The sequence below is a fragment of the Eulemur rufifrons genome, chromosome 20 (assembly GCF_041146395.1).
Source record: "Eulemur rufifrons isolate Redbay chromosome 20, OSU_ERuf_1, whole genome shotgun sequence".
Lineage (NCBI taxonomy): Eukaryota > Metazoa > Chordata > Mammalia > Primates > Lemuridae > Eulemur > Eulemur rufifrons.
The window spans coordinates 28614378-28640327 of record NC_091002.1 but is presented as its reverse complement, the minus strand read 5'-3'; the positions used below and the strand labels follow the sequence as shown (position 1 = coordinate 28640327).

Here is a 25950-nt window from a genome sequence, read left to right as displayed (position 1 = left end):
TCCTTGCCTTCGACAGCAATGCAGGCACCATTTAAGATATAAAAGCTGTACTCCCCCCCCCCAGGAGATGATTCTGCACAGCAGAAAGAAAAGGTTCAACCAAAATGCCAGCTGAACCCTGTCACTCTCTCCTCAAGCAGGCTTCTGCGCAGACACCAGTGCCCTGGGGAAGCCCCGCCCCACCAGGAGAGGTCATCAATGGATACTTCAATCCCTCCTTTCTACTCAGCCTGAAAGAGTAACCAGATTTTCAGCGCTCCCCTGAAGAGGTATCAATTGGTGTTAGTCTCCAGACTGTGCTGCTTCTACCACCTTACCCGCTTTCGTCAGATAAATAACCGCCCCCCCACAAGGAAATTCTTTTCAGAAGTCCTATCTTTCCAGACATTCCCAGGATTTACAGTGTAAGGTGACATCAAACTGCCTTTACAAAAATTGCATGTCAAGTTTCAGGTACAGAATTAACCTGCTCAATTAAGTTTGTAAAAGAACCTTGAAATAAAACATGTTTTTGAATATGTTCACACAAAGGCTTAATGCAAACCAGAGTAATGCACAGATAATCTCCAAGGCCACATTGACAAACCTGTGATTAGATTATAGCACATGGCAGCTTGCCTTACATTTAGCAAGTTCAAACAGGACACAAAACCACAGTCAGCTGAACACAGAACAGCTCGGCCCTGAAATGTCTCCAGAGAGTGACGCTGAGATTTCACAAGCACACAGCAGGTTTAGCAGTGCTACACTGCAGAGCAGCTTACATACAGCAAATCCCACACTGCCTCGACATGGTCCACTTGTTGTTTTTAATATCTTTCTTTCCTGGTTGCTAGTTTAGACTGAATTTTTAAGGATTTATCTTGATGGCTTAGAAAAATACACTTGTCCTTTCTTGCTTTGATTCGGGTAGTACACAATCATAAAACTGAGTTAAGTCTCTTAAAAAACCAAAGTCCACAGATCCCACTGTGAAAAGTTCCGGGAACCCCTCCCCAGGTAAAAATCAGGGGATCTTCAACAGCTCAAGGAGTGCTCCAACGGCGCCAAAATAACCCTGAAAGAAAATACACCAAAAATAAGAGCAATTTTCCTTAGATTTATTTAAATTACCATAACTATGATTACTAGCGTTAAAGTCAACACTGCTCTTAACTCCTGACACCCATTTCCGGAGCTTCCCATCTGGGGAGGGAGGGTGGATGTACAGGACACCCCTGGCATATCAGACCACTGTGATAAGAGCAAAACCAAACCCGCAGTGGGGACTACAGGAGCTGAGGCCAGCAGCGGCTCAGTTAACTCTGGTAAGAGATGGTACCTGGACTTTGTCCTGGGGAATGAGAACCTAAGAACCAGCAGAGGCCTGGAACTTTTCCAGACAACTCAGCAATGATGGTGAGATGGGACATCAAATCCAACAAAGCAAGGTGAAGCTGGGGGGGGAGGGTTGACTGGGCTGGAGTGGGAGGGAGAGTGAGGAGGAGGCAGAATGGATTCAAGACTCACCTAAGGAGGGGATGCGGGCAGCAAGGGAGGTCTGCGATACAGCCCTGAGAATAGGGACACGGGAACAAGAGGTGTGGAGAGCAAGGCAGGTGGGTGCCCTACAGTCTGTGGAAGGCTGAGGTGCCCGCACAGCCAAGGAGCTGTGCCCAGGTGTAGATAACAGTGCCCTGAGTCAACAGGAAGAGAGAAGCGCAGAGCAAAGGCTGAAGCACCACAGAAGCTCCTGAGAGATGACAGAGAAGCAGCAGCTGCAAGTGGACAAGTACCACAGAGTAAGTAGTCCAGGTCAAATGCAACCAGAACCCAAAACCAAAACCAAGGATAAAATACTAAAGAAGATGACAAAATCCACACTGAAAGAAAAAGAATGCCAGAAGGAATCAGAGTAGAATCCTACAATGAGACAGAATCCATCAAGGTCTCCAAAGCATGAGATATCAGGTACTAAACTACTTTTAAAAAGAAATCATTAAAAAGGAATATGGAGAGATTCCCCAAAGACTTGCTTGTGGATTTAGAAAAAGAATGGTAGTTATTTATGATATATCAGAGACTTTTGGTACATTCTATCTTTCAAGAAAAGCTTCAAGAAACAAGTGACCAGAGAGGCTGAAGCCTGCCCTGTCACTATTTCTCAGTTTAAAAAGGCCAGCCACACCGCCTGTTATGAGGCTGCCAGCAGCTACAGGACTGGCACTGCTGAGCAAGGCTCAGGAACCCCCGTCACAGTGAGCGTGTACAAATGCAAGGGTGTTCATTTTACAATAGTTAGCTATACATTTTGGTTTTGTTGAGTTTTTTTCAGAGACAGGGTCTCACTCCATCACCCAGGCTGGATGGACGGATCATAGCTCACTGCAGCCTTGAACTTCTGAGCTCAAGTAGATCCTCCTTACTCAGCCTCCTGAGTAACTAGGACTACAGGCCTGTGCTACCACGCCCATCTAATGCTTTTATTTTTTTGTAGAGACGGAGTCTCACTATGTTGCCTGGGCTCATCTCAGACTCCCGGCCTCAAGTGATCCTGCCACTTAGGCCTCCCCAAAGTGCTGGGATTACAGGCATGAGCCACCACATCTGACCCATTTTGTTTATGAGGCTTTCTGTACCTGTGGTTTATTTTACAATTTAAAAATAAAAACAGGGCCGGGCGCGGTGGCTCACGCCTGTAATCCTAGCACTCTGGGAGGCCGAGGCGGGTGGATTGCTCAAGGTCAGGAGTTCGAGACCAGCCTGAGCGAGACCCCGTCTCTACTAAAAATAGAAAGACATTATATGGACAACTAAAAATCTATATAGAAAAAATTAGCCGGGCATAGTGGCGCATGCCTGTAGTCCCAGCTACTCGGGAGGCTGAGGCAGTAGGATCGCTTAAGCCGAGGAGTCTGAGGTTGCTGTGAGCTAAGCTGACGCCACGGCACTCACTCTAGCCTGGGCAACAAAGTGAGACTCTGTCTCAACAAAAAAAAAAAAAAATAAAAAAATAAAAACAGGATTATAGGCGTGAGCCACTGCGCCCAGCCTAACACTCTGGGAGGCCGAGGCAGGCGGATTGTTTGTGCTCAGGAGTTCGAAACCAGCCTGAGCAAGAGCGAGACCCCGTCTCTACTAAAAAATAAAAAGAAATTAGCTGGACAACTAAAAATACATAGAAAAAATCAGCCGGGCATGGTGGCACTTTCCTGTAGTCCCAGCAACTCAGAAGGCTGAGGCAGGAGGATTGCTTGAGCCCAGGAGTTTGACGTTGCTGTGAGCTAGGCTGATGCCACGGCACTCTAGCCAGGGTGACAGAGTGGGATTCTGCCTCAAAAAATAAATTAATTAATTAAATAAATAAATAAAGACAAAGTTAACCATTATAGAGTTCTACTAAAGGCCCAGAACCCATTATCAAGGAAAGAGAGAGAAGGTTGTTACAAGCTAAAATGTGCTAAGATGAGAATAGCAAAGGATGAAAAGAGAAAGGCTTGAGAAGAATCTATACAAAGCTTTCACAACCAAAGTTAAAATGATTCCATGTGAGGGGAGAAGAGTATTTCAAGGAACTTTGATTGTAAGTGCAGAGATCAATCAACACTATAGTCAGAGGCCTGAGTGCAAATGGAAAACACAGGGAAAAAACAAAGTCAGCGGGCAAGAAGAATGACAAAATGTAAAAACAAAATTTCATAAAGAGTTTAAGTTCTTTTTAAAAAAAAAAAGTCACCATAAAAAACTAATCTCCATGTTCTACCTAGGAAAAGGTTCAACAAGAGGTAGAAATTAAGCAGGAGAAAAGTTATACTAAGATACAACATTAAATAGGGTTTTCTTATTCTAATACAGAGCAAAATAAAATAAGTCAAAGATCACAACAAACAAGAAGTATAAAGAAAGATTATGAGCTGTAAGAAACTGAGTGGCAATTTGGTACTGATTTACTAAAGTAGTAACATTACAAGGAAAAAATAAGTTGGATGACAAACTTTAAGCTTTCTGGTATGGGAAATGTATATACTTTGGATTTTAACTATGAACTTAAGCAATTTAAAAGGAAAAACTTAAAGCAACTTTGAAGGAAAAGTTCTCTCTTTTTTAGCATTTCAAATCTTACTGTTTTCTGTCAATTCATATAAATGATGTTAAACTACATATGCACATATAATTCTGAAAAATGTTCATAATGCTATCTAAAATTCAACACTTGAAATAGTTCAACTGCCCAGCAACCAAAGGGAGGGAAGAGAACCCCTTCCATAGCTCTGGTTCCATTTTTCCCCCAACAGGAAAAACAAAAGGGCAATTTCCAAGATAGTATATTGGGTTGAACAATTCAATGATTCTTTTCCATTTAGTCATATCTAGCCTGCCTACATGTTGAGTTCTTATGACAGTACGGTTCTAGTCTGGTATGTTTTTTACTGATCTATTCATTTTTAGAACATCTTAAATAAATGGCATATGAATTATACTAATACATAAAAACTGGCATCAAAAATATGAAAAAGCAAGACCCAGAGTAACTGCAGTTAGAGTCACTGCAAGGGGAAAAACATAAAGGATAGTTCAGAAAAGAGGATGGCATCGGAAATGTAGGGGAATGTTCATTGAGGACGTTTTTCTTTAAAATTGCTTAAACTTACAAGTAAATTAACCAAACCTACCTTGCATTGTATCAGGTAAGAAATCGCTTTCGAGCATTACAAAGCAAAACTCCCATCATACAATTACAAAGAGAGAGAGAAAGAGGGGGGCACTGCAGCCCATTTCACCTCAAGTTCCACTACAGTGTGACCTGCAGCCCTCTGGGTACGTAACATATCACAAAAAACAAGTCAGCTTACCTCATGTTCCGAAAAAAGTGCTTTCAACTGCCCCTTGGACCAATAATCCAAAGCATATGCCAAAAGCCGCATGGCGATCGTATTAATTCTCAAGAAATTTCCAACAAATACCACCTGGTTAATGTTCTGAGCACACCAAAAAAAGGCAATTAGGTTTTCATCTTAATTTCTGTTTTCTCACATAAGCTACCCCAAACAGAACACCATGTGCATAGTCTGTAGCAGCACTTTGTTGATCAAGTTTAGCCCAGTTGGTCCAAGGTTACTTAAATTTGATCCCCAGACAACTCTGGACCCACTGCAAAGCATGCCATAAAATGTCACAGGAGAAGAAAACAGATTAGGAAAAACATTTGTATCATATGAGACAAAAAATAACTACTATTGAATAAAAAGTTCTATACAGGTAAGTGAAAACAATAGTAAGACTCCAACCCAAAAGAAGGAAAGTGACACAAACAGGCAAATTATACAAAAAAATTTAACAGGAAAAAATTCAATTTCATTAGTGATCAAAGAAAGCAAAATTTTAGACCTATTAAGCTAGCAAAAATACTAACTGAAATTCAACTCCCAACATTAGTAAAGTTGCAGTAAAATTAATCCATTCATTCATTGCTAAAGATGACCTAAACTGGTGCAGCCCTTGTGCAAAAACACACATCAAGATTCATAAGCGTGGTCAAATTCTTTGGACCAGAAATCTCACTCCTACGTAACCCCATATCAAGATTAAAATCCAACCAAAGAATAGCTTCACACTTCAAAATTCTTACTGCAGAGCTACTGGCAAGCAATCAAATGCCCAACTCTATGTGAATGATTTATGATATAAAAAAACTTGATCAAATATACAACCAGGAAATGTACAATATTTAAGTACAAAATATAAATTGGTATGTACACCAACTAAAATATCTTAAAATACATAAGCACAGGAAAGGGAACATGCAATAAAGAAAAAAGTGGTGTATGATATTCAAATGAAGAAATTTTTAATTGGTGCTGATACAGTATCTTTAATTAAAAATGAGGCAAATCTTTTTGTGTCTTTTGAGGTTTCCTTTGAATCTGCACGCCTAGATTATCTATTTAAATAATAATTTTAAAATGTATATGTAGGGACAAGCCATAAGACTGCATCAACTGGATCCTAGATCCTCTTTCCCCAAGGGCAGCCCATTCTTGGTTCTTTCATAGCCCTGTACAATGCTGCTTGACCTGAATGCTACAAGGCAGCACTGTAAAGAAGCTGAAAGCACAAAGACGCAGCTCTGCTGAGGTGGAGGGTGGGCATTCCTCGGCCTGCTCAGTCTTCTCTCAGCTTCAATGACTTCCTCTGGATTCCTTCCCAGGGCCTCTAGAGCTCAATGATGAGTGTGGAGTCTAGATTCAGCACTGTTATCCATCATCACTGCCAAAAGTCCCCATTATCTGGAACACGGGCTACCTTCCTACCTTCCTCCTTAAAAGGTGTCATTTTACCTCTAGACAATAACAGTGTTTATCTTCAGTAAGAAAAAAAAAAAAAATCAATGAAGATTAATCTGCACTTGAAGAATTTTAACTCTGCACCAAAACAAACTCCACCCCACAACTACATTTAAGTACTGTTCTGAGAAGACGACAGACATCATATGATGTCAAGGCAGGGCCCATTTGTAAGTTCAGTATTTTCCTTAGAGCAAATAAAGAAATCCATGTCCCCTTACTTCATTAAGGGCACACATTCTTGCTATTGAGCCGATGTTGTTGGTGATGGTGATCAAAGTTGCTCTGGCGAGATCCTCTTTACTGACAGCCTCTCGCTTCTCCTTGCTCATCATGTTTCCAAAGCTGTAATGGGGGGAAAAAATCCCATTGCTAAACCAAAGGCAACACAGACCAAAAGAACTTGAATGTTACTTTACTGAGATAAAATTGGCTTTTAGGACATTGTTCGAATCTTCAAACTTCTTATTATACAATAATGGAGCATCTGCTCAAAGAGAAATGCAACTTCAAATAGAGCTCTCAAGCATTCTAAATGAGCAGACAGCTTTTCCTGTGGGTTCTAATGAAATCCAGCTTTGATACCAGATATTTGCACATTCAGTTAGTATCTCATCAGATCCACTGGAAGGCACCAATGCTCCTTCTGCAACCAGAGACAGTTCCAGGAAGACCCATATATGAGCAAGTCATCCCAACTGCACAGCTGTTCCACTCAGATGGACACATTCACATCTGGTAAACTGCTTTATCAGAGTAAAACAAAGCAGAGACAGCTGAGTTCCAGAGTGAGCAGATTTCCCTAGAAGATAAAGTACTTAGAACTACATGACCAGCAGAACTGCTGTATTAGTAACTGTGACCAGAACAGAAAGCCAACAAATCAGAAAAGTTTAAGTTTCTTGTTTGGTGGGTGGGGAAAAAAAAAAATCAACACCAGGAAAGTGATAGCCAATGAGCAAATGCTACAAACACAAAAAATGAAATCTATAGCATTTACTAAGTGCCTAAAATTAGTAAAGAAGCATGTATGAGTGCCTTTTCTATTATTAAAAACCATGTTTCCCCAATACACACACACAAAAATTCTATCTCTAAATCTCAAAATGAAATTAAGAAAACAATTCCACTTACAATAACATCAAAGAGAATAAAATGCTTAGGAATATATCTAACAAGAGTGTAACACTTGTACACTGAAATCTACAAAACACTGTTGAAAGTAGGCAAAGATCTAAATAAATGGAAATACATTCCACCTTCTTGGATCAAAAGACTTCGTGTATGGCTATACTCCCCAAATTGGTCAACAGATTCAATGCAATCCCTACCAAAATCCCAGCTGTCTTTTTTGTAGACATTGCCAAGCTGGTCCTAAAATTCATATGGAAACTCAAGGGACCCAGAATAGCCAAAACAATCTTGAAAAAGAAGAACAAGTTGGAGGACTCACTTCCTGATTGCAAAACTTAATACAAAGCTGCAGTAATCAAGGCAGTGTGGTGCTGGCTTAAGGGCAGACATACATATGAATGGAACAGAATTGAGAGTCCAAAAATAAACCCAAACATCTATGGTCAACTGATTTTTGACAAGGGGGCCAAGAGAATTCAATAGGAAAAGAACAGTCTTTTCAACAAATGGTGCTGGGACAACTGGATATCCACCTGCAAAAGAATGAATGTGGACCTCTACCTCATCTCATACACAAAAATTAACTCAAAATGGATCGCAGCCCTAAATGCAAGAGCTAAAACTATAAAACTTTTAGAAGAAAATAAAAAGTAATTCTTCATGATCTTAGATTAGGCAGTGATTTCTTATTTGGTATGACACCAAAAGAACAATAAAAGATAGGGAATTCTCATTTTCTGGAGGTTCCCATATATACACGTTAAATAAATTTGATGATTCAACTCTTATTTTTTAAAAAAAATAGAAGATAAGATGAATTTAATCAAAAGTAAAAACTTCAGGGGGGAGGGAAAAAAACAAAAATAAAAACTATACTGCAAAAGACACCAACAAGAAAGTAAAAAGAAAACCAACAGAATGGGAGAAAATGTTTGCAAATCACATACATATATATATATATTTTTTTTTTTTTTTTTTTTTTTTTTTGAGACAGAGTCTCACTCTGTTGCCCAGGCTAGAGTGAGTGCTGTGGCATCAGCCTAGCTCACAGCAACCTCAAACTCCTGAGCTCAAGGGATCCTCATGTCTCAGCCTCCCGAGTAGCTGGGACTACAGGCATGCACCACGATGCCCGGCTAATTTTTTCTATATGTATTTTTAGCTGTCCATATAATTTCTTTCTATTTTTAGTAAAGATGGGGTCTCGCTCTTGCTCAGGCTGGTCTCAAACTCCTGAGCTCAAACGATCCGCCCACCTCGGCCTCCCAGAGTGCTAGGATTACAGGCGTGAGCCACGGCGCCTGGCCTTTTATTTTTTTTTATTTATTTTTTTTTTTTTGAGACAGTCTCACTCTGTTGCCCGGGCTACAGTGCCGTGGCATCAGCCTAGCTCACAGCAACCTCAAACTCCCGGGCTCAAGCAATTCTCCTGCCTCAGCATCCCAAGTAGCTGGGACTACAGGAAACTGCCACCATGCCCGGCTAATTTTTTCTATATATTTTTAGTTGTCCAGCTAATTTCTATTTTTTTTTTTTTTTTTTTTTTTTTGGTAGAGACAGGGTCTCACTCTTGCTCAGGCTGGTCTCGAACTCCTGAGCTCAAACAATCCGCCCACCTTAGCCTCCCAGAGTGCTAGGATTACAGGTGTTAGCCACCTCACCTGGCCAAGCAAATTACATATCTAAATAAGGGATTTGTATCCAGAACATATAAATTGCTCTTGCAATTGAATAAAGACAATCCAACAAAAAAATTAGCAATTAAGTAGACATTTCTCCAAAGAAAATAGACTACCTATCAGAGAAATGCAAATCAAAACCACAATGAGCTACCACTTCACACCTATTAAGACAGCTAAAACCAAAAAGACAGACAATAACTGTATTGGTGAGAAATTTAAGCTGCTAGGACTGTAAAACAATACAGCCACACTTTGGAGAACGGTTTAGTAGTTCCTCAAAAGATTGAACATAAAGTTACCATATGACCCAGCAATTCCACTCCTAGGTATACCCAAGAGAATTAACATGTGCACACAAAGATGTACACACAAGTATTCAATATTCTCAATAACCAAAAAGTGGAAACAACCCAAATGTTCACCAACTGATAAATGGATAAATAAAATGTGGTATACATCCATATAATGAATCATACTTGGCAATAAAAAAAGAATAAAGTAGTGACTCATGCTATAACATGGATAAACCTTGAAAACATTACGCTAAGTGAAAAAAGTAATCAAAGAAGATCATATATTGTATGATACCATTTGTATGAAAAGTTTGGAACATGCAAACCTATAGAGACAGGAAGTAGATCAGTGTTTGGCAGGGGCTGGGGGTGCGGGAGTGGGGAGCAGCAGCTAATGGATACAAGGTTCCTCTGGATGATGAAAATGTTTGAAACTGGATTATGGTAATGGCTACACAATTCTGTTAATACACTACAAACCACTAAATTGTACACTTGAAATAGGTGGCTTCAGAGTTATGTAAATTACACCTCAATAATTTAAAAAGATATGCCTAATATTTAATATTTTATTCCTCTATTTCTTAGAACACACATGTCCCCTTACCTTGAAGCCACAGCCCAGCCTGGGAGTCCAAACCTCTCATAGTCCCCTCCATAAATGTCTCGCACTAGTTTATCCACTTTGGTACTATCTCCACGAGATGCCATTTCAAGAGCTTCTTCAAAAGTGGTACAGCCAGTAAGAAGACAGCAGAGACCAAAAAAAGTTCCTCCTCCAAGACTGAGTAAAAACAAATAATGCGAATAACATTTATAAATATAGGGATAAGGAGGTAACATTTATGAACCCCAAAACCATTTATCAACACACTCTTGCCCCAACCAAATCATGCAAATGCCCCCCTGGTAGGAAACGGGTCTGTGCAAAAGATAAAAACAAGGTGCCTGGGTGTGTATCTTTAAGATACTCACATGAGCCCACAAGCAAAGTGGCAAGACACACGGGCTCACCTCCCTCCCGATGCCTGGGTAGGAGTAAATACAGTCTGAGTGTCTGCTCAGTATGAAGAGCCTCAGGTGCAAATCAGCCTAACATGCCTGGGGTCAGGTTGGCACCTGCTCCCTTTGCCTCTCCAAGTGCACTCTCTGAGTCATTCTCATCCAAGCACCTTGACACCTTGGCACATCAGTCTCCCACCTCACTAGGCTCCTCCAGTAATGTGTTTTCTCCCCCAAAATTACCCCTCTCATTCTTTAACTCACACCTGTTAAAAAAAAAAAAAAAACCAAAAAACTTGTTCATCCCAATCCCCAGATCCTTGTTTTCTCCTCAAGGAACCTCTGATCCTTAAACCAAAAAGATCTAATCTAATCTAATCTTCCATCTATTCCTCCCTCTCCAGACTACCCTCTCCCAGTCATTTTTCTATTGATCAGTACCTCAACTTCTAGATCTCATATCACCCCCTGGCAGTATGTATGTACGTACAAATGTGTATGTGTGTACGTGAGAGAGAGAGAAATATAAAATCTACACAGGTTTCAAAGCTGGGACCTTCCCTTTCCCTCTCCTTATAGATGCTACCTAGTAACTTCGGCTACTTGGTATATGAATACCATAAGCTACACCTAAGAGCAAGGGCTTAATGAGTCTGCTGATGTGATATTTTACGAAACACCTATGGTAATACAATCTTGAGCAACAAAGATTAAAGGAAAATAGGTCATAAAATCAGAATTTTCAAAGAGAGTTTGTTTGCATAATCCTAGAAAAATTTAAATCTTTCACATAAATTTTAACAGATTTTTTTTTTTTGAGACAGAGTCTCACTCTGTTGCCCGGGCTACAGTGCCGTGGCGTCAGCCTAGCTCACAGCAACCTCAAACTCCTGAGCTGGAGCAATCCTCCTGCCTCAGCCTCCCGAATAGCTGGGACTACAGGCATGCACCACCATGCCCGGCTAATTTTTTCTGTATATGTATTTTTAGCTGCCCATATAATTTCTATTTTTAGTAGAGACGGGGTCTCACTCTTGCTCAGGCTGGTCTCGAACTCCTGAGTTCAAACAATCCACCCACCTTGGCTTCCCAGAGTGCTAAGATTACAGGCCTGAGCCACCACACCCAGCCATAACAGATTCTTGAAGGTTTAGTTATATGCAATACCTGAAAACTCAGTTAACCTATTATGAAATTAACAATAAACAGGCTGGGCAGTGGCTCATGCCTGTAATCCTAGCACTCCAGGAGGCCACAGGAGGAAGACTGCTTGAGGCCAGGAGTTTAAGACCAGCCTGGGCAACATAGCTAGCAACATCATCTCTACAAAAAAATAAGAAAAAATTAGCCAGATGTGATGGCACACACCTGTAGTTCCAGCTACCTGGGAGGCTGAGGCAGGAGGATCACTTGAGCCCGAGAGTGTGAGGTTGCAGTGAGCTATGATGACAGCACTGCACTCTAGCCTGGGTGACAGAATGAGACCCTGTCTCAAAAAAAAAAAAAAAAAAGAATAAACAGACCAGGTACAGTGGCTCACTCCTGTAATCCCAGCCCTTTGAGAGGCCGAGGTGGGAGGATCACTTGAGGCCAGTAGTTTGAGACCAGCCTGGGCAAGACCCTGATCTCCAAAAAATATTTTTTTAAAAATTAGCTGGGCATGGTGGCATGCACCTGTAGTCCTATCTACTTGGGATGCTGAGGCAGGAGGAAGACTTAAGCCCAAGAGTTCGAGGCTGCAGTGAGCTATGATTGCCCCACTGCAATCCAGCCGGGGTGACAGAGCAAAACCCCATCTCTTTACAAAAACATAACATAACATAAAATAAAATAATGTAAAATAAACAATGACTTTTATATAAAAGACTTACCTGGTACCTGTGACCCGCTTGTAATTATCTTTGGAATAAACTGCTAAGATGCTAACCCCTGAGCCAATGTTCACCAGAAGCAGAGGGTATGGATTTTTCAAATCAAACGGTAACTTCTGACATTTTTCAGAATCAGCAGGGTTTTCAAAATAATAGCATTGTGACCGTCCATTGAATCCAACTGAGTCAATGTATAAAATTCCTTTTATTAAACAATCTAGTTCGTCCAGTTTGCAAAGCTGAAGATCACCTATCTGTAATGAAATAAGAACATATTCAGACTTCTCAACACATTAACATAAATAAATATTCCATTCAATAAGACATCTCCTCTACATTAAACAAACCATAAAATCATGCTCACAGATGTATATTATTTGTGCATGCTTTACAGAACAGATTTGGGAACAATGAACATAGGACAGACTACCGAGACAGACTTCTGCCCCCACAGACCCAAATACACTCTACATATAAACCACTGGAGCAGCTAAAGTAGCGTGCCAAAAAAACACAAGTGGGTATTTACCAACTAGTCAAGCAAAAACAAGGTCTCTGCTCACAGGGACAATGAAGCAGGTATGTAACTGACATTACAGCCCTATGAGAAAGCACCTAGTGACACATAGCAAGAGCCAGGAGGCTCTGACATCTACCTTCCAAAAGACCATCTTCAAGGTTATGGAGCATTATCAAGAGAAGCCTCACTTTATTTAACAACCTGAAGCCAAAAGGTTTAAAGTGTCCAATTACAAGACTGGCCAGGTGCAGTGGCTCATGCCTATAAACCCAGCACTGTGGGAGGCCCAGGCAGGATGATCGCTTGAGGCTAATAGTGTAAGACCAGCCTGGGCAACATACTGAGACCCCATCTCTACCAAAAAAAAAAAAAAAAAAATTAAATAGCTGGGTGTGGTGGTCCATGCCTGCAATCCCAGCTACTAGGGAAGCTGGTGGGAGGAGGATCACTTGAGCCCAGGAATTGGAGGCTACAGTGAGCCATGATTGCACCACTGCACTCCAGCCTAGGTGACACAGCGAGACTCTGGCTCTCTCAAAACCAATACATAAAAAAAAAAAGGCAAGTTGGTTTTGTTTTTTTTTTTTTTTGCTTTCTAGTGGAGGCCAAGGCAGAAGGATCACTTGAGGCCAAGAGTTCAAAACTATCCCAGGCAACCTAGCCAAGATCCCATCTCTACCCCCTCCAAAAAATAATCATAATAATTAATTAATTAAATTAAAAATAAACTGGTTACAGCCTCTTGGGGGGGGCAAGGAGATTTCAGCAGTATCAAAATTTAAACCATTTTTGTCAACTTAATTTCATTTAAATAATTAATAAGGGAATCATTAAATTATTTGTACTATGGAACACTGTATAACAATTAAAAATGAAGGGGACCTACATGTACTAAAGTGAGAAGAACTCTAAGACATGTCAAAAAAGCAAGCTGAGAAACATTTTTAAAATATAATCCAATTTGCCCGTTTTAAAAACCACATTTATATGCGTATGTATGTGTGATACACAGTCATGCACAGAAAAATTTAAAAGATGCATAAACTTTTAACAGTCTTGTCTTTGGAGAGATGGTACACACATCCACATTTGACTCTGTATATTTCAATCTACTGTGGGAGATAGAAAAGTTAATAGGTAACTTTATCTTAACCCTTAATTAGTTTAACCCCTAATTAAGAACATTACTCCTCCGACCAAACAGAAGGCCTTTCGGTGTTTATCACTGTCCTTATTTCATCTGGCCATCCCCTCATACCAAGATGAATTCTATGCTGACTTCCTGACAGTTGCATCTCAAAGTTGCAGCATTTTCATTTCAAAGCCAAGTCATTTTATAGTGGTGTTCTACTAAAATCCAAGTAGTTTTCTGACACTGTATGTCAAATCAATTTTTCCTTTTATCTTTCCCATAATTCATGTTATCCTGAAATGTCCTCCTGTGCTATTAATTCCTAATAAATCTCAGCCTAACTGATACATTAATATTTACATAACTGAATCCACAGTTAATTTCACTAACCCACATTATTCAGGATACAACAAGCAAACAACATAAAGCAAGGAAATCTGATTCACATTAAAAAAGAAACAGGGCAGCCAGGGTGCCTATAGTCCCAGCTACTCAGGAGGCTGAGGTGGGAGATCTCTGGAGCCCACGAGTTTGAGGCCATCCTGAGCAACATAGTGAGACCCCATCTCTAAAAATTAATTTTTTAAATGAAACAGGATAAACTCAGCATTTTAAAAAATATTTCACTGTGGTTTATTACATATTGAGTCACTCCTAATGCACAAACAGGATTTAACAGGCATTTCATTTTCATACAATTTTTAAGAACAGCCCTGGTGCACACAAATAAGAAACCCCAATAGCCTAAGAACCAATTCCTAGGGTATAAAATCCACTTTGCACCCTCTCCTCCTATGATTACCACACAACACTGAGCCTTTGCTAACAGCTTGACTGGTTTTCAAACACGTTGCAAAGAGTACCTCTATAGGGTTCTGGGAATAGAGGTTTTCTCCTTTACCTATCAGTCATGATCCAGAGTCCACTATGAGGTTTTCACAAAGGGAGGGGAACCGTCTCTCCTCCTGTTACCTCCCCCTGTATTCACAGGTGGAAAAGAAACCACTGAAAACAAAGAACCAAGAAAAACCCAAACAAAGAATATAAAACCTTTTAAATAATTCACATCCATTCTATATTAAGATTACTATGGCCAGTTTGAAAAAAAAAGACAGAGGACAAAGAATGAGGACAAGGTCACAAACCATACAATGACACACAGGAGGAAAAAAAGACATGTAGAATAAAAAAAGGCACAATCTCCTTTGGACTAACATTCTCATTTGGTGGCATGAAAAACATGGTCACTGAAGACATTTTAAATCTTTACTGCACCCTGAAGGTCAGGGTCTTGATCAATTCATTTGTCAGTTCTACCACCTACCCCCACCATCCACCCTCATAGGGCCTAGCCTCAAGGCCATGCTCACAGTGATGGCTGAATGAAAGCAAAAACTGACTGCCCCTGGGGGCCAGACATGTTCTAGAGACTCCAGTTAGCAAGTGTGCCGCACAAAACACATCAGAAGGCATTGGGAGAGGAGGGCTCTGCAGTCAGCCATCTCAGACTAGCCCAGAGGCCTGAAAACACTACTTTTGACCAGACTTCCTTATTTTTTCAATTAGTGAACATGCCAGAAAACAATTGAGGGGGACAAGAGACATTCCATGGTAGACAACATTATAATTTTATGACATGAAATGACATGATTTTTAAAAAATTATTTTTCAGTCTCATTATTCAAGATTTAATGATGTTGCTCCTCATAAGTAGTTCCTTACTCTGCTTATCACAGATTAACTAATTTTTCATACTAAAGGAACAATGAAATGCTACACTTTTAGTGGTTTTGATTCTCACCCATACATCTGAACTGGGTAAAAAGTAAACTATACAACAATGTCTAGGATGACTAATTCCTTACTATCATGATTTACATTTAATCTTCACTTGACGCAAGAAAATTCAAGTTCCATTAGAGATGGAAATGATTCCACCATTTGCTATTGGTATTATTTTTAACAATCAAATTACCATAAATTTTATATAAGCTAAAAAATGCATACTGTGAGAAAATCCTGCTCAAATTTGTACGCTCCACCTCCAGTGGCACAAAAGACAGTGTGGAGACTTGAGAAGTTTTTATCTCTGCCCATTTGAATAAAAGCAGGCATGTCATGAGTGGGAAAGCGTATAAAGTGCAGATTGCCTTTGCGTCCACACAGAGTCAGGTCCTTCAGCTCGAGGTGCACGTCCCGAATGCCCGTGGACCCATAAGCCACATTAGAAGTCAGGTACTTCCGAATACTTTTTAGACTTTCTACTTCTTCCTCTTCTTCTTCAGCAGTGATGTCTTTGGGTTCAAAATAAACCAGCTTGACCAGGGTTCCACCAATATCCAAGCCAAACCATGGAAAAACTAAATGGGGAAGAAAAAGAAGTCAGAACAGCTTTTTTCTAAAAACTAAATTTACACTTACTAGAGTAGCAACTTCTTTCATACCCTGTGGTTTCCAAGGGATATAATTCTAAACAAAAATGTTTTTTGGAAAAGAAATGTTCTGATTTGGAAGCATATCTTTAAGAGAAAAAAAAACTAGGACAAAGATTGAAAAGATAAATATCAAAGTACTGCACCAACCCCTAACCTTCCTGTACAGACAAGCCTAAACTGCACTACAAAGTATTTTTAAAACAAGAAAATGTCTACCGTTAGCCTCAATTCTGAAAAACAAAGATTGAAAATTAAGCCCATTGGCTTACAGAAGAAATGTTCAGACTTCAGAGCTCCAGTTTAATACTCAAACTAGAGATAGAAGAAATTCCCAACCCTATGTAAAATAAGCTCCAGTGGTCAATTTCTCTTTCAAAATTTGATATCCCCAAAATAAAAGGTTTCAGTGGACTTTAAGTTAACTTCTGTTCCCCAAATAAATCCTTACCCAAAAAATGACTTCAAGAGATTGGATCAGATGGACCACACAGACATATAGACGGTCCCCAACTTAACAATGGTTCGACATAACAATTTTTAAAAGGCATCTGGTATGAACTATACTTCCAGTACCCATTCTGTTTTTCACTTTCAGTACAGTATTCAATAAATTACATGAGATATTCAATACTTTATTATAAAATAGGCTTTGTGCTAGATGATTCTGCCCAACTCTAGGCTAATCTAAATGCCCTGAGCATGTTTAAGGTAGGCTAGGCTAAGCTATGATGTTCAGTAGGTAAGGTGTACATATTAAATGCATTTTTGATTTACGGTACATTCAACTTTAGCAGAATGCAACCCCACTGTAAGTCGAGGAGCATCTGTACATGCCTTCTCCTCCCACCCTACATCCTAGAAATGACTAAAGATAAGGACTTACTGATATATTCTTTTCTAAAATAATTCTGGCAAACAAGAAGTGATACCACCAGCAAAACTAGAGTGATTCAGGCAATAACCATGCAGAACCCTCAAAAGAGGAATGCTATTAAAACTGGGAGCAGCTACGAAGGTGGGAGAACATGTAGCAGTGCTTCATCCAAGCTGTGGGTTGAGGTGGCTGCCACAAGGAAACTAGAGCAGGCTCTGGCGCAGTCACGGGTGAACTGGTGGGAAAAGGCATTTGGTGCAACTGGACAGGCCCCTCACTTTCTTCTACCAAGAACCACGCCCCACCTCCACCCTCACAGAGGCAAACTCTTCACTGAGCATAGGCCCTGGAGCCCAGAACCAGGATGGCACCCAGGTGGCTGCTATTACCCAGAAGGAATAAGGAGATGCCACACCTGGCCAAGTATCTCATCTCTCCCCTACAATCTATCCTAACACACTGGTAAACAGAAACTGCACCCACCCACTGACAGAAAAACAGCCATTGGCAAATCAGAGATGATTACTTTATAAACTAGAAAAAACAAAAGGGAAATCACCACCACAAAAATGAGAAACTAAGTATCTGAAGAAAGAGTTGCAGGAATAAACAGGAGAATCATAAATATCCTCAAAGGTAAAATGAGACCTAATCCATAAAAAATGAATAAGTTACCATAAAGAAAAACTGGAACTTTAAAAATACTGCCAACTGTATCTGACTGCAAAAATTAACACGTGATAAAATTATATAGAACTAAATACACATACACAAAAGAGTTTATATAAAACTGGTGAAATTTAAATAAAGTTTGTCCATGTTAATTTCCTAGTTGTGGGAAAAAAGCTCTCAAAACCAAAGGACAAACTACTGTACACTTAGCATGCATGAATCTCAAAAACAGGCTGAGCAAAAGAAGCCTTGCACAAAAGGCTATATGCTATATGATTCCATTTATATGAAACTCTGGAATATGCAAATCAATCATTTCTGCATCTGAGAGCAAGCAGATCACAGGCTAGGGGTGGGGGATACGGAAGGAAAACTGCATGAAAAAACTTTCTGTGGTAACTCAAATCTTGATTGTTTGCAGGAGGAGGCGTGTGTGTGTGTGTGTGTGTGTGTGTGTGTGTATGGATATGTACATCTGTGAAAACGCATGTAACTGTACATGTAAATGGATGCAGTTTATCATATGTAAATTAAACTCAATAAAGACATTTTTATTAAAAAAAAAGAAAAAAGAATTGCCAATATAAAGCTCAATGACTGTATTTAACAGCAAAATGGGCATAGAAAAAACATGCCTCTGAAGTATTAAGGAAAGGCAGATATAGAGAATATCGAAACAGAAAGTCGAACATCTTTTGTGAGCTCTAGAAACTTCCTAGGGGAGAAGACATCAATCATCAGGTTGAAACCCTTAAGTGTTAAACATAATCAAATAGGGGAGAAGGGGAAAATAACTTAGACACATCCTATTGAAATTTCAAGAAATCCTAAACAAAAAACTGAATTCCAACAGATATGTACATCACTTAAAGGTAAATATTAGACTTTTCATCAGCAACACAGATACTATTACAGAAGACAATGGAGCACTGGCTTCAAAGTTATAAAGAAAAAGATTTTGAAACTTACATCCAGCCAAATCAGCTCCCAAGGAGGAATGCAAAAGAAATTTTCACACATGAAAAGGCTCAGTTTTTACTACTTAAAGACCTTCTCTGAGTTAATTAGTAGATGCATGCCAACATAATTTAAAAACATCCAAGAGCTTTAAGAAACTTTTTTATCCAGGAGCTATAAGAAACAAGCAAAGGTACCAGTGCATGCTGACTTTTAGAAAAATAAGCAATCTGAAACTAAAATACTTACATTATTTCAACATAGGAAGTCGAAGAGGGAAGAGAAAGGAGAAGGAAGTGAAAGCAAGCAGCAATTCTGTCTTGTTGGGAACAGGAAGAAAAGATAAAGATTCTGATTAATCCTAGATAAGGATACAGAAGTGACAGTTTAAATGTGTTAAAAATTTACAGATAACTCCAGAAGAAGAGAAAAAGAACATATGACTTTCAAACAACTAGGGGAAAAAAAGCAGTTCAAAAACAAGTAAGAAAAGGGGAGAAAACAAAAATACAAAATGAAAAATGACAGGAATGAATACAATCAGTAAGCACAAAACAGGTCAAATTTCCCTTCCAGATTGAAGAATTGCAACTTTATGCCGATGGAAAAAACACACCTCAAACAAGATAATATAAGTAAACTGAAGGAAAAATGGTAAAACACCCACAATGGAGTCACATGAGAAGCTGAATGCTTTGAAAGATGAAAATGGCATGGCATTCAGTCAAAATTATCACTTGTATCAAAATCTTAAGCACTCAAGCACTTCATTGGAGAGCAATATACTAGACAGAAAAGCTGACTTACTTTTAGGAGCCACGGAATAGTAAAAGTCACAAGTTTCAAGACCAGCATTACACTGGTCTCAGGGCTATGCTGCCATTATTTCCCCCCCCCCCCAAATAGTTATCTACCGAGGAAATGACATTCACAATTCTCATTCATCCCTGCATTCACTCACAATCATATATTCACTGATCAAAACAGTGGGTAGACTCACTGGCACCATTTATTTAACTGATTTGCCAAATTTATACAGTTGAATGTGGATAGGCAAACTAAATGCCTGGACAGTGCTGCTCCACTGAATCAAGCAAATGTCAACAGAAAGCAAATATAGTACTAGCAGACCAAACAACACAAACAAAAAAGTATTCAGTGGGGACAAAAAGGACTTATGTCGTATGTATAAAGTACAATCGGTCAATGTAACAGCCATGATCCTTATATATCTAATACATGCTTCAAAAAATATTAAAACAAAGAGAAATTGACAAATCTACAAAACACATTGAAAATGACACAGATTTCAGAAATCTGCAGGTTACACATACACAAAATAATGGTATACAGAGGATTTGAATATCACAGCTAATAAGGTGGATCTATTACACACAAATAGAACTTTGTATCAAAAAACCAAATGTACTTGCCTTTCAAATACCCATAATCCATTCACAAAAATTAACTGCACTAGCTTAAAGAACTTCAAATTCCAAAGAACAAAAACAAACTGCATTCACTTACCACAACACCTCAAAATTAGAAATTAATCCAACAAACACAAATAAATCTACTTGGAAATTTTTAAACCGGTCTTCTATCAACTCTGAGATTAAGGAGGAAATCAAAACAAAATTTATTTTAAAATGAATGACAACAAGAACACAATATAACAAAACCAACAGGATATACTCAAAGTAGTACTCAAAGGGAAACTTCTGGCCCTAAATGTTTATTAAATGCATTCAAACAAGAAAACCTGACTAAAAGGGAATGTTGCATACAATTTAAAATGCTAGAAAAATAAAAGACCCAAAATAAGCAGACGCTATTAAAGATTACAGATGTAAATGAAATTAGAAAAACATCTTCATTGTGAACAAAGCCACAACAAAGCTGATCAATAAAATCAAGCCTCGAAAAAGCCATTAAAACAAATTTCTGGTTACTATATCCAAGAAAAAGAGAGAAGATACAACTTTTCTTGAAATAGAAAAAATAAAAGACGAAACAGTACAAAACCAGAGATTTTTACAAATAAGCCCATTGTACATACAACTTTATCAACAGTTAAGTTGAAAATGTACACTAAACAGAGGATTAGCTAGAAAATAAGAGTACAAAAAGTAGCTCAAAATGAGGTAGAAAACATAATCAAAAGCACCAAAAATTTTTGAAAAACGATCAAATATCTACAACCAAGGGGAAAAAAAAAAAAAAAAAGGGTTCCGGGCCACTAATGGTTTCCAGGCAAACTTTTATGAGCCAAATCAGTCTACTAGCATAACCTCATGAAAAGTATGAGAACTCAGCCAGGCATGATGGCTCATGCCTATAATCCTAGCACTTTGGGAGACTGAGGAAAGAGGATTCCTTGATGCTAGGAGTTTCAGACCAGCCAGGGCAACGCAGTGAGATTCCCATCTCTACAATAAAATAAAACTATGAGAACCCAATAAAAAAGTATCTCACAACACAAATGCAAAAACACTAAATGGAATCCAGCTATGCAGTAAGAGCCATACACTACAGCCAAAAGAGATTCTTCTCAAGAATGCAAGGATGGTTTTTACATTAGAAATCTCAGTAAGATGAAGAAGAAAAAACATGATTATCTCAATAGATTCCAAAAAATAAAATATAACAAAAAAAATCAATTAAAACCAACAGAATAAAAAATATTTTCAAGGTATTCAGATATTAAAAAATACAAACACCAACAGCTTTTCATATATAATAATCAAAACTCAGGCCGGGTGCGGTGAATCATTTGAGCTCAGGAGTTCGAGATCAGTCTGAGCAAGAGTGAGACCCCATCTCTACTAAAAATAGAAAGAAATTATATGGACAGCTAAAAATATATATATATAAATTAGCCGGGCATGGTGGTGCATGCCTATAGTCCCAGTTACTCAGGAGGCTGAGGCAGGAGGATTGCTTGAGCCCAGGAGTCTGAGGTTGCTGTGAACTAGACTGACGCCATGGCACTCTAGCCCGGGCAACAGAGTAAGACTCTGTCTCAAAAAATAAAAAAATAAATAAAAATAAAAATAAAAAAATAATCAAAATCCAAGAGAAAAGACACAAAAAAAGGTCATGAACAGTGTAACAAAAGTCATAAAATATTTAGAAATAAATCTAATATTAAATGTGTACAATCAGTATTAAAATGGTATACTGAAAGACCTACCAATGGGGGAGATGTATCCTACTCCAGACAGAAAAATTAAATATTTAATAATTAAAATGTCAATCCTCCCCAAATTAATCTAACAAAATCAATGCAATTCTGAAGAGAGCACTGTGGTTGACTCCCGAGCAGCCATTCCACCTCAGTCCCAAGGAGAGTCTTGTTTTTGGGGTTTGTTGTTTTTTTTTTTAACACCAACAGAAATTCCATTCCCAGTGTTGGGCCTAACCCAACCTGGCCATTGAATCATGAAAAGGCTGTCCCTGTCACCTAGATTAAAAACAGCTCCTTCAATCTTAAGAAAGTAACAATGCTGCCAATGTACAAGGAAGCAAGACCCAATTCCTAATTTTCCTAGCACAAGCCTTTCTCTAACCATCAACTTTAGGATGAGGCCAGGCACGGTGGCTCACGCCTGTAATCCTAGCACTCTGGGAGGCCGAGGTGGGTGGATTGCTCGAGGTCAGGAGTTCGAGACCAGCCTGAGCAAGAGCGAGACCCCGTCCCTACTAAAAAATAGAAAGAAATTAACCAGACAACTAAAAAGATATATAGAAAAAATTAGCCGAGCATGGTGGCACATGCCTGTAGTCCCAGCTACTCGGGAGGCTGAGGCAGGAGGATCGCTTGAGCCCAGGAGTTTGAGGTTGCTGTGAGCTAGGCTGACATCACGGCACTCTAGCCCTGGGCAACAGAGTGAGATTCTGTCTCAAAAAAAAAAAAAAAAAGACAGCTTTAGGATGACACTAACCTGTGGATAGCAAAGAGGAAGAGACACAGCATTCCACCAACAAAATATATCACATCAACAAGACTCCAATCTAAAAGTTTAGACACATCTAGGACCAATGGAAGATTTTGTAATGCTTAATGCAAATTAAGCCTTACTCCCTTTCCTTTGTCAAAAAAACTGACACATTAGTAAATGGTTATTATGCTTTAAATGATAAAGCATAATCATCTTTTAACAGCCAAGCACTATCTGCATGAGTATTTAACGTCTACAGTAACACATTAGTAAATGATTATTATGCTTTAAATGATAAAACATAATCATCTTTTAACAGCCAAGCACTATCTGCATGAGTTTATTTAATGTCTACAGTAACCATAGGAGGTAAGTACTATAACCATCCCACTTTACAGATCAAGAAATTGAGGCCAGGCACTGCTGCTCACGCCTGTAATCCTAGCACTCTGGGAGGCTGAGGCAGACAGATGGTTCGAGCTCATGAGTTCGAGACCAGCCTGAGCAAGAGTGAGATCCCATCTCTACCAAAAATAGAAAGAAATTAGCTGGACAACTAAAAATATAGAAAAAATTAGCTGGGCATGGTGGCACATGCCTGTAGTCCCAGCTACTCGGGAGGCTGAGGCAGGAGGATTGCTTGAGCCCAGGAGTTTGAGGTTGCTGTGAGCTAGGCTGATGCCACAGCACTCTAGCACAGGCAACAGAGTGAGACTCTGTCTCAAAAAAAAAAAAAGAAAGAAAAGAAAAAGAAAAAAGAAAGAAATTGAGGTGCAAAAGAGCACAAGGTTAGTCAAGAAAAGGTAGAGGTGGTAAGACTCAAACCCAGATTTCCTGAGTCCTTTAACAAGTCTCTATACAAACCTAAGAGCACAGAACACATATTCTCAATCAATAAAAAAAAAAAAAAAATTAAAGGCCAGGTGCAGTGGCTCATGCCTGTAATCTTAGCACTCTGGGAAGCCGAGGGAAGACCAGCCTAAGCAAGAGCGAGCCCATCTCTACTAAAAATAGAAAAATTAGCCAGGTGTGGTGGCACACACCTGTAGTCCCAGCTACTCGGGAGGCTGAGGCAGGATGACTGCTTGAGCCCAGGAGTTTGAGGTTACAGTGAGCTATAATGATGACACTGCACTCTACCTGGGGCAACTGAGCAAGACTCTGTCTCAAAAAAATAAATAATTAAAAAGTAGTTTTTAAAAGTTCACATACTCCAATAAACTGAACAGGATCAACAATATATAAGGAAAAACCAGGAGCCTAAGCAGAGAGTATTGATAGCTCAGTTCGTATCTTTGTTATAGTCTTCTCATAGTTTCTGGATTTTTCTCTATACTATTGATCAAACTGTTTACATATCCAAGAACTGAGAGGCAGGAGTGGTTCATTAGAAGTATGTTCTCTTGCTAGCTGAGGGAACGTACAACTGAGGACATGTAATTCTGTTATTTCTAAACATTCAGTCTGTCCAAAGGGGCTTGGATTCCTACTACTGACTGCATGACCATGTCATATACTATAACATGCTATAATATAATGAATATTGTAATAATCCTTCCGAGTCTTACTCAAAACACTATGTACTTCTGGTAGGAAAAGTCACGGAAAAGGAACTCTTGCTATCTCATCATACTTCATGTTTAGGAGAAGGCCTCCACTCTATTTCCTCTACTCTAATTCATGAGTCTTGGCCATTAATATTCACAGATATTTCAGTCTATTCACAGCCCTTAGCATATTTCCTGGTATTAAGACCTCCACAGTACTCAATCTAGGCAACTATACTTGACTAAGGACACATTTCCAGAGAGAATTTAAACCCTCACAGATTTACATAAAGCCATCTTCAGCACAATGTCACATGGTTTCAACAACTTAAATCCTTTCTAACAGGAAAATACATGGTTTATAAAAGTGTGCTCAGTTTTCCAACATTATTATCAATTGCACCTTTACCAGACCACATGTGGTTTATATATTTCAAACCCAAATCTCTAGGCTGTCCTAGGAAGCATTATCTTGACCTCACATTAAAAGATATACTTTAATGATTATTCCTTTTTAAAATACATTTCAAATGATAACATAGTAATTATTCTTATGCCCAAAATAGTTTAAACTCAGGGACCAGATACTTATAAAATACTATATACTGTAAAATCAGCAGACTCAAAATAAATTTTCCATTCAGGAAATATAAACACACAAAATGTAACAGGACTACTAAAAAACTGAAAGACGGCTTTTGCCTAATTTAGAAAGCATATTTTAAGCCACAATTCACAAGCCAAGGTGGGAATATTGCTTGAGTCCAGGTGTGCCATCCAAGCTGCAGTGAGTTATCACTGCGTTACTGCACTCCAGCCTGAGTGACAAGAGAGACCTTGTCTCTAAAAACAGCCATTTTTTTCACTGCCTGATAAGTTCTTCTCCAACAGCCTAGTCTATTACCTTATTCCCTCTTTCTCCTTTTAACATGTGTTTAAGCAAAATATTTTTAATATCATACATCTCTTCATGCTTATGGTCTCCCCAAATAAACAGAGGGCAGAGACACCAATGCTGAACAACAATGTTATCCAAATGCATGCTTCATACAAATGGCCACTAAAATAATATAGTGTACCATTTTACACAGCTGCATAACTGGACCATTTTTAGACTCTGCTTAATGCTTAATATTTATTATATATCCAAGATGAGGGACCATATTTAGTTTCATTTAGAAAACTGATAAATCAAGAGGTTAAAAAATCATTCTCTCCCATACTGTCTCTCAAAAATGAGCTGCAAAGCCACAGGAATCTGACTTTTTTCCTGAGATCCCAGTGGGCAGCCCTTCTTAATTCCTTAACTGAAGGTGAAACGTTGAGCCTGATAAAGGGCAGTCAGACAGGGCCCCAGCTGCCAACATTGATACTCCCCCAAAAGCCAAGAAAAAACAATCCATTTCCTAGGTTAGTACTGTCAAGCTACAAACAAAAGCTTTATTTTCTAGACTTAATGAAGGTTAAGGATATTCCATGATTGGCATGAGTCCAAAATCAGCAAACGTCCCAAAGATCTCCCTGGCGTGCTACAACATGTGTGGGAGTCTTCTTCAAAGAACCAGCT

At 39.0% G+C, this 25950-nt stretch overlaps 1 protein-coding gene across 1 annotated transcript in view; it reads right to left on the bottom strand.

The window, feature by feature from the left end:
- Positions 1–19: 19 nt before the first annotated feature.
- PANK2 (pantothenate kinase 2) overlaps positions 20–25950 on the bottom strand; it is a 29725-nt gene continuing 3794 nt past the window's right edge. The window contains exons 2-7 of the mRNA XM_069495636.1: positions 15965–16317; positions 12306–12559; positions 10040–10216; positions 6545–6668; positions 4833–4958; positions 20–1057 (exon numbers count right to left, since the gene is read on the bottom strand). Of these exons, the coding sequence (XP_069351737.1) occupies positions 1007–1057; positions 4833–4958; positions 6545–6668; positions 10040–10216; positions 12306–12559; positions 15965–16317 (1085 nt within the window). The 3' untranslated portion in view covers positions 20–1006. The remainder of the gene's footprint in view (positions 1058–4832; positions 4959–6544; positions 6669–10039; positions 10217–12305; positions 12560–15964; positions 16318–25950) is intronic.